Consider the following 10,259-nt stretch of genomic DNA (forward strand, 5'->3'; position numbering starts at 1 on the left):
TAAAAACATTAAAAATCTTGATGACTCATCCTGCACTACACAGAATTTCAACCAATCAAATGATCTCTAGAGTGAAATGTCCCTCCCCAATACTACCTGCAACCAATTAGAAACTAAACCTTTATTTTATGGTCTTTATTTTATTTTTTTTATTTTGAAAAAAAAAAAAAAATGGACAATTCTTCCCAATCTAACAACAAAATGTAATTCCTTTATGTTACGATTTTGTAAGAATTAAGAAATAATGTTAGAATCGGAAATACATCAACACAGAACGGAAATCTGCATTTTCATGAGGTTTTTAAAAGCTCTACCAATCTTTTACTGTTAATGTCTAAATATAATTAAAATCTGTCTTAAAATATTTAAAATAGTTCAAAGAAACCCACATGCTTCAGTGTATTCTGAATGTCTCGGTTAGGAAACACTACGTTCGGGGGAGAAAAAAAAAAAACAGGATTTGGCTCCGCCCACTGTGAAATCTCATTGGTCAATTCTCCTGCTGTGTTATTTTTTCTATTTACAAATTACAGCATTGATTCAAATTAGCGGACATTAGAGTGATCAGATTAAACCACTCCATTGATTTCATTCATAATGCATGCTGCTAAAGCTACGCTTGCTAAAAACATTCTGCTTTGTGAGTCTTAATACGCCGGTTTCTTTTCCAGCACTCTTTTAAGCTGTAAAATGTTCCGAATGTCCAAAACAGACAATATCTCTCAATTAGTTTGACCCTCCATACTGACAAGCCGGGCTCCGAGTGCATCCCCTTGAACTGGCACAGCTCCCGGCTCACGCGTCTAAATTCAGCGACTGGCATCCTCTCCAGATGGCAGCGGAGGGTGTGAAGAGGATTTTGTTGAGGGGAAGCAGGACAAGCCCCCTCTTTGCATCCGGCCAGCTCAATCCAACCTTTCCCTGTAAACAGGTAGGAGATCTGCACGCCGGCTGCCCGAGCAGGATGTGGGCGCGCGGGGCGGGTCTAAAGACCGCTTGGGTCACATTCATGAGGCTTTGGCTCCTAGCGTGTGAAAGCTGAATGAAAAGGCAGCAGAGAAGGACATTTGGGATAAATATGACTCAAATAAATGTACTGAAGCTGCAATCTGCCGTTGACGCCACTAGCAGGCTACAGGCAGCGAAGCGGCTGGAAAACACTTTAGCTTCTTCCTTGAGGGACATTTCAGCAATTAGAGACTTTAAATGACCCGCTCACTTGCTACTTGTGAAAATGATATTTTAATGCTTCGTTTTTTGTTTTTTGTTTTCCATTTGATTGTTCTGTTATTTATTCTGATAAGTTTGCCCATTTTTGATGGAAGATTTTGGCTTAGGAAAGGCTTGACTTGTTGCTAACAGTCAACTTGAAAAATAGCACCAATGCCAATAATTTCCAATAAATGCTCACCAAGGCTGTATTTATTTGATCAAAAGTACTTTAAAACAGTGAAACATTTTTATAATTTAAAAGAAGAGTTTTCTACTTTAATATATTTAAAAATGTAATTTATTCCTGTGATGCAAAGCTGAATTTTCAGCATCATTACTCCAGTCTTCAGTGTCACGTGATCCTTCAGAAATCATTCTAATATGCTGATTTGCTGCTCAAGCAACATTTCTTATTATCAATTTTGAAAACAGTGCTGCTTTGATGAAAGAAAGTTCATAAGAACATAATTTATTTGAAATAGTAATCTTTCATAACATTATAAAAATCTTTACTGACACTTTTGATCAGTTAAATGCATCTTTGCTCAATAAAAGTGATTTTTTTATTGTTTTTTTTTTTAAAGAAATTAATAAAGATGTTTAAGAGTGCACTAACATGAGATATCCTTCAAGCTAACAGACATGTACTGAAAGCCATAAAACAACTATTTTGCTTTCACTGGCTCTTCAAGGCCATTTTTTTCTAGTAATACTCAAATGTAGGCTGCATACTCGTGTCCCACAACATGCCTTTTCACTCTATTCTGTAGAGAAAATGAGAGGTGCTGAAATGTCGAATGTAACTAGCGTGGAAAGAGTTGCGTCAGCTCCAAGGTCTGGCGGACTTTCAAGAGATGCTCCAGCCAACCCATGCTACACGGCTCAGCCCTGCCAAGAGCTCGGAGAAACCACAGGCAACGGCTTCCTTCTGCCAGAGTTACAGTCAAACAGGCTGCAGAGAACTCCTGGTTACAACGGCTCGCTTTTCAAATCAACACCGAATCAAAATGGAAAATGTTAGCCGATAGCCAAGTAGATATTTAGGCATTATTTCAGCAAACTCACAGTCAGTTCTTGCTCGAATCTGGTATGGAATGCCAACTTTTCAATTTCAACCAATCAATTAAATTAATGCTGGACAAAATAATGCAGTTCAACATTCTTGTTGAATATTCTGTTTCAGTCGGAACTATGACAACTTTATGCAAGTAAAATGGGTTGAAAAGGGTGTATTATGCTGACATTAATGTTATAAGCCAGAGTTAAATAAGACAACATGGACTTACGTTGGGCTGTGCATTCTGATTGTAAAAATGCCTTAATTTTATTAAATTCAAATATAGAATTAAAATTATTTAAATGTATATAGCCCAGAATGCAATCTAAAAAAACAAATCTAGCAGGCTCAAACATTAAAGGAATACTCTAGATTCAACTTAAGCTCTATCAGCAGGATTTGTGGAAAAATATAATTTGTATTTTATTACAAATAATTAAATTAATTTAAATTGAATTTAATTGAATTTAAAAATAAGATAAAATAAATGGGAATGATATTATGGTGTTACAATGGTAAAAAATAGTTAAATAAAATAAACAGATTAAATATTTTAAAAAAAAATTTTTAAATGTATTTAAAATTACTTTAACAGAACATGTGACATTATGTGAAGTTACTCATCCACTAAATAACCTATCAGAAATTCCTGAAAAACTGAACATCCAAAATAAAATAAGATGAAAAAATATGAAATAAACAAATATAAAATAAAATAATAAAAGTACTTAAATGGTATCAGATGACAATACCATACATGGTATATTTGCATAGCACATAAAAAAAAAAAATCATGATATTACCATCATACATGTTCAAAAAACCTAGTATTAGCATGAAAACTGGATAATAAAACATGACATTACCATGATAACCATGTTTAAAGGCCAAAATAATACCTTTTTGTTAATGTAAAAAGATATAGAACATGAACTATTGAGGAAAAAAATTGCTGAGGCAGAGAAAATAAAAGATGAGGAAAGACAAGAACACACACACAAAGCCCTAAGGCAGAGCCATAAAGTAACAGACAGTTTGATATATTCTCTTCGGCGTCTATGGTAATGTTTGCTAACGTGGCTTGCATGATTGGCTATTGTGGTAATATATGCAAATGTGACTTGTATGATTGGCTGCTGTGGTAATATATGCAGGTCAGAAGTGATTTACACCCTTCAGTCTTACATAACACCTTACATCCGCAGTGAAGAGAGTACGAGCCTCTTTACAAAGAGATGAAAAATGGATTCTGCCTGGGTATAGTAGATAACTCCATTTATCCACCTGCTACAAACTAACAAGCCGAAATGGCTCAATCTGCAGACAGATGCAAACACTAAAAAAGGGATGAAAGTCGGAAACTAGAGCCGTTAGAGCCGAAATGGCTAACTATGTGAAATGATGTGCACACAGACAGGACTGAAAAGAAAACTGGATTAAAGACGGCACCTACGACAGATGATTGTAGGCTGAAATTACACTTTTAACCATTACAATGCTTTGATGGGTAAAAAAAAGAGCCAATTCTTCTACCTGAACTGAATAGAAAACAGGACCTGAACACTTCAGAAAGTATTTGAAAGGAAGATGAAAGGCTGTTTCAGAAAAGTTTACATCTTCGAGTGAAACCGACAGTCTGGCTCTGAGTGACACAGCAGAATCTGGCTTCTAGAAGATTCAGCGTGCCATTATAAACGCTATGAAATATTCATACCTGTAATATCAATCATATTAACTGACAGCACTCTGGATGGAGGAGCTGGCCAACAAATCATTCGTAATGGAATTTTTAAATCTATTAAAAGACAACGGTAAAAGCGTTTACGTTTATCTTTATCAAATAAACTTTCATTGTACATGTTGGTATGAAACCAGAGTGACAGAATCACTTTCTGACATTTTTAATATTTAATGTTAGGCTATCTAATCAATTTCAATGTCATGACCGCATAACTCTAGTAAAGACGGTAAACCCAGTCAATTTGATACAGACATCAGAAAGGCGAACTTTAGTCACAGGAATAACGTCGGTAACACATAACTAGAGGTTCAGAAACATATTCTAACTGCAAAAATGACAATATTAGACATTTAATAGCACATATAAAAATTGATTCAAGTGCAAATTTATATTAAAAGGATCATTCATTTAAAAACCAGTGTCATTTTAATATATATACTGTATGGTGTTGCTGTATTTGCATATTAAAGTGAAAATTTTGGCCAAAATATAATAAAATAAAATAAAATAAACAAGTCGTCATGCACATTTGGTCTATTTTCCTGGCTTTTGCCAAACATTGCAAAAATAAATAAATAAATGAATCGAATCAAATCAAATCAAATCAAATCAATTAACCAAGAAGTAATAAATATTTTGTCTATTTTCCTGGACTGTGAATTTTACAGTAAATGTGTATATCGCCAGCATATAGATGACCTCAAAGCTAACAAACATGAACTAAACACCATAAAACTCACATTTTGATTCTACATTTTAGTCAGAATTTTTAAATCATAACTACTTTGTGCAGATACACTTGTAAACAGCTTTAAGCATCTGTACCTATCAAAAAGCAGCATGAGGTTACCAAACATCAACGTCACACTTTCATTATTTTATTTCCACAGTAGGAATCTCATCACAACAGCTTCATGAATGGGCTTATGTGCGATTCTTCCTGAAAACGATCATATCTGAGTAGGTGTTGAACACACATGAGCCTGATCCGTCACAGATTGCGTCACGCTCACCCGTGAGAATTCACAAACACTGAACCCACAGCTGTAAAGTCTGCAGGTGACACTCGGGGCGAGAGACCTCACACACCCATATAGGTGGAAAATCACAGTGTCTAACTTTCAGGTATGGTAATCCCACATCATTGTATGCATAAAACGCATAATTGCATGTGAAAGAATGTTATTTATAGTCGCTATGTGTGTATATCTCAGTCCTAGTGTTTGTAAACAGCCATGACTGTGTTTGTGTATACATATGTGTGTGTGTGTGTGTGTGCGCGTGACAGACACCCAGCGGGTAATTGATGCACCAGCTCGAAGTGGCAGGTTCGACGACACCCCCTGCGTCACCCTCCTCCTTCCAGAAGCATATACGCACACACACACACACACACACACACACACACTAACAAGCCAACATAATTACATGCCTGACTCCTAAAGATAGGGGAGAGAGGGATGCGACTGATTGCTGTGAAAGCGGGAGGGGAGAACGAGAAATGGAGAAATGAAAACATCTGGCCAGCGAAGCTCGAGCAATCAAGAAACACCAATCAGAATCACACACAAACGACCCCTTTGGCCTTCAAATCTCACTTATTGTATACTCATTCTGATGCTTCATTAAATAGTGCTATTATATATGACACTTGCATGTTCACACAGCTTAATGTATCATTGTATATTTGCATACTACAATGGATTCTCACGGAACTCATTTGGATCTTGTCCAGGTCATATTACTCTCCAAAATCAGAAGAAATAAATGAGAAATTATATTTTGTTTTAAGAAGAAAAAAAAATTATTTTCTTTTCTTGTTTCTTTGTGACATAAATCTTATGACAATTAAGAAACTTTTGCTCCAAAATTTAATATAATGCATTAATGAATGCAAAAATTAATATAATGCATTAAAATCAGGATCTTGTTCAGGTCATATTACTCCCCCAAATCAGAAGAAATGAGAAATTAAATTTTGTATTAGGGAATTAATGTAATTATTATATTATATAAAATTTAATTATTAGTATTATTTTTTTCTTCTTTCTTTATGACAATTAAGAACATTTGCCCCTAAATTCTCATTATTGTAATGCAAATAAAATGTATTTAATCATGCAAGTATTTGTTTTACTGTATATATTTTGTTTTTCATATAGATTTTTATTTAAAAAAATGCATGTAATTATATTGCAATACTGTTTTAAAAATCCTTTATGAAAGTAATGAGAATGAACTGACATTGAAAATAATGAGAATTACACAAAATACAACCCAAATGTACAACAACTGAATGCATTATGGTAATCATAATTTGGGGAAAATGCACTTATTTGTTGAGAAAATAATGCAATCACAAAGCCAAAAAAAGGTTCAAAATAAGATTTATATTTCTTTACTGTTTGAGCTACATGAATGCTTTATGTAACTGCACAGAGTAAAGCAACACCAAGGTCATAAAGGTTTGATTCCCAGTGAATGTATGAACAGATTACATGTATAACTTGAATGCAATGCAAGCCGTTTCAGATAAAAACATCTGGCAAATGCCGAAAAGTGAAAGTAATACGGCTTATTTTTGTCTTTTGATAGTGGGGTGAAATGTGACCTGGGCATGTTTTCATGAAATCGTTAATTATGAAAATGAAAATACCCATGTATCTGCAAATGAACGTTGCCCAATACATACACCTGGGGCACTCCGCAGCACACATCAAACCATTTTCTATTTGGAGAACCACTAACATAAATAATCCACTTCATAAATTAAATATGATTCATCTGCTGGCTCTGTTTCATGTTTAAATGTTTAAACTGCGCTGTGATTTAAGATGAGCACTGCAATTTAAGATGAGCTTTGACTCTATTTTCTATGCTATTTACTATAAGTAAAGCCAATATGAACATATATAAAACAAGTCCCATATACTTGAACCATTCTTCAGTTACACTTCAGACAAGAGTTTCATCGTATGCAAATATACAGATAGCAAAGATCTGTAATGACATACTTAAAAAAGAAAACCATTTCAGAAAGGAAAACATTTCTGGAGTATGTTTAAAATCTGATTTGTCACACCATTTGGATGGTGAAACCGCATTTAAATAAGGCTGTTAGGTGGTAGTCACAAAATTACACCCAAGAGCTTTCAATAAATCAAAATGCCTTTTTATACCTTTAAAATGCATGGAGTGGTACTAAGTGCACGTTACGTATCTTTTTGACTAAAATGCAATCATTGCAGTCTCTTACAGCTAAATGATGCCCTTCTGAACCAGCAATATAAACATTTTTGAAAAATGGTGGTTAGTGATTCATACTGTATTTACAACCGCAGTGGAAGTAAACAGTGTGCCTGTTTATTAAAGAGTAATGTCTTACCTGGAAATCAGTCGTCAGGAGTCATTTCAACATGGAAGCACAGGACATAGAAAAAGAAAAAAGGGCATTAGTCAAAATATGGCATCCATTTTCTTCAAACGCTTTTTTATTTCTCAAACTTCTAAAGAGCAACAATAAGAGACAGCAAATTAATAAAATGAAAAAAAAAAAAATTTTAAAAAACAAACAAAAAAATGTATTGGATATTTGAAATTAGGGCTGCACGATTAATCGAATGCGATTGTCATGCACATCTTGCCAGTAAAGCCGGTTCTGTGATTAGTAGTAAATCTCCATCATCTGCTTTCAGATAGAGCAGCATTTAATACAAAGAGCCGTAATTCTCTGACAAGCTACACAAAAAAAATCACAGACTATATAATCATACAATTATGAAATCTAAGAAATCGTTCGCAATAATGACAGCTGTTTGCGTAGCTTCTCAGTGAACTACGGCTAAATGCTGATCCATCTGAAAGCACGTGAAAATACCACATTTAATAACATGTTTTTACTCCAAACTCACTTCATAACGTCAGCCAAGTGTTTGAAATAAATCCTTCTGTGAGATGATGTGGCTTCTTACACAGAATAAGGCACGCAACATATTTCATAGTATTCTAAGCAGTGATAAAGGCCATGTCGATTAGCATTGCATTATAGATATACTTTATTATAATGAAAAAGTGACGTGTGGCCAAGTATGGTGTCCCATACTCGGAATTTGTGCTCTGCATTTAACTCATCCAAGTGCACATACACAGTAGTGAACACACACACACCGTGAACACACACCCGGAGCAGTGGGCAGCCAATGCTGTGGCGCCCGGGGAGCAGTTGGGGGTTCGGTGCCTTGCTCAAGGGTCTCACCTCAGTCATGGTATTTAGGGTGGAGAGAGCGCTGGTTCCTGCCGGACCTGAGACTCGAACCCGCAACCTTCGGGTTACAAGTCCGACTCTCTATCCATTAGGCCACGACTACCCCAAAAAATTATAATAATGATTATAATAAATTATAATAATAATAAGAAGAACTCAGATAAACCATATATTGCGTAGTCGTGTGTTTATTAGTCACGTTGAATCAATGAACGCATTTAAATCTTCTGTTTATTCAGCAACCGCTATAGGGATTTCCTGGGTTTTTTCTGTGGGGTGTATTTGGACTTTCTGCGTGAGAGCGCCCTCTGGCCTTTGAATGGAGATTTACTACTAATCACAGAACCGTGCTTCACTGAAAGATACGCATGACAATCGCAGCTTCTGTCTAATCACGATTTCGATTTCATTTTCGATTTATCGTGCAGCCCTATTTGAAATGTTATTTTTATCTCGTTTATTTTATTTCTTTTATTTTTCCTTGCAATTTAGTTCTCATTTGCTGTCTAATATCGTTGGTCTTTAGAAGTTTGACATATGAAAAAAAGAGTAAATCTAATACACAAATATCTAATACACTATTTTACTTGTCAAACATCTAAAGGCTAATGATAATAGACAGCAAATGAGATAACTAAATTGCATGGAAAAAATAAAATTCCAAATATCTAATTCGTTTTACTAAATAAACAGAAAAAAATAAACACAGCTCCACTTAATACATAAATACAGAGTTATATAATGTGTGTGTGTATATACGTATATACATATATACAGTATATATATATATATATATATTAGGGTCTGTAATTAGCGTGCTTTCACATGGAGCAGCATTAACTACACAGAGCCGTTGTTCACTGACGAGCTGCGCTAAACCACGTTCATATTCGCGCGATTTTTTGCGCTGCTCATCAGTGAACAACGGCTCTGTGTAGTTAATGCTGCTCAATGTGAAAGCACGCAGGTGATGGAGATTTACCGCTGATTACAGAACCGGCTTTCTGACAAGATGCGCGTTAAATATCGCATGCGATTAATCGTGCAGCCCTAATATATATATATATATATAAAAAACACAAGGGACATCATCTTCTGTACTGCTGTCTAAACAATTGAGCGAGCAATCAATCAAGTAGAGAGAGACAGCTGTGTGTCTGAACACATTGTACTTAAATTAGCTGAAAGCACAACACTGACATACAGTGACAATGCGTTGCTGAAAATGCAACAAAGCCAACCAACCACTGGACAGATCATATTAATGTAGATTTTCATATATTATGGAGTGGTAAATTGATGATAATTGCCCAGCCAATTTTCTCGATATCTTACACCTCAATGCACCTTCAGAGTTCGAGTCACAGCAGGCTGTGTAGCTGGATCAACCCTCTGACGTCCACCTCTAATGTGTTTTTTTCCAGTTTCATCCACATTTTTCACCAGAAAACAACCTTTCTAGCTAGCCTCAGACTTAATCCTTCAGAGTTAATCATACCATAAAAACATCTGTCAAAACAGATTGTCGAAACAAGTCTCTGTAACAAAACAGACACTGGAAAATTAATAAGTGTCTCAGTGCTCTCAAGTAAAGGTCACTGAGCTAAACACTACAATACTAACAAAGAATGGAAAAAGACATCTGGTTGAAAACATGTGGACCATAAATGACTTTAATACAAATACAGAAAATTACAGATTTAACACCCCAACCTGCCTCATTTAAATATAGTATAAGTCAAATCAGCATATTAGAATGATTTCTGAAGGATCATGTCACAAAATTCAGATTTGCATCACATGAATAAATTACATTTTACAATATATTCACACAGAAAACAGTTATTTTAAATCGTAATAATATTTCACAATATTACCGTTTTTACTGTATTTTTGCTCAAATAAATGCAATCTTGGTGAGCATAAGACACCTTTCAAAAACTAAAAAAAAAAAAAAAAAAAAAAAAAACCTTATTTTTCCAAAA

At 34.9% G+C, this 10,259-nt stretch overlaps 1 protein-coding gene across 1 annotated transcript in view; it reads right to left on the reverse strand.

The window, feature by feature from the left end:
* Positions 1 to 1,000: 1,000 nt before the first annotated feature.
* The window catches only part of LOC107663354 (arf-GAP with GTPase, ANK repeat and PH domain-containing protein 3-like), a 34,339-nt gene continuing 25,080 nt past the window's right edge, over positions 1,001 to 10,259 (reverse strand). The window contains exon 2 of the mRNA XM_016453562.1: positions 1,001 to 1,038. Coding sequence (XP_016309048.1) covers positions 1,025 to 1,038 — 14 coding nt within the window. The 3' untranslated portion in view covers positions 1,001 to 1,024. The remainder of the gene's footprint in view (positions 1,039 to 10,259) is intronic.

The sequence above is a fragment of the Sinocyclocheilus anshuiensis genome, unplaced genomic scaffold, assembly GCF_001515605.1.
Source record: "Sinocyclocheilus anshuiensis isolate Anshui unplaced genomic scaffold, SAMN03320099.WGS_v1.1 scaffold2333, whole genome shotgun sequence".
Lineage (NCBI taxonomy): Eukaryota > Metazoa > Chordata > Actinopteri > Cypriniformes > Cyprinidae > Sinocyclocheilus > Sinocyclocheilus anshuiensis.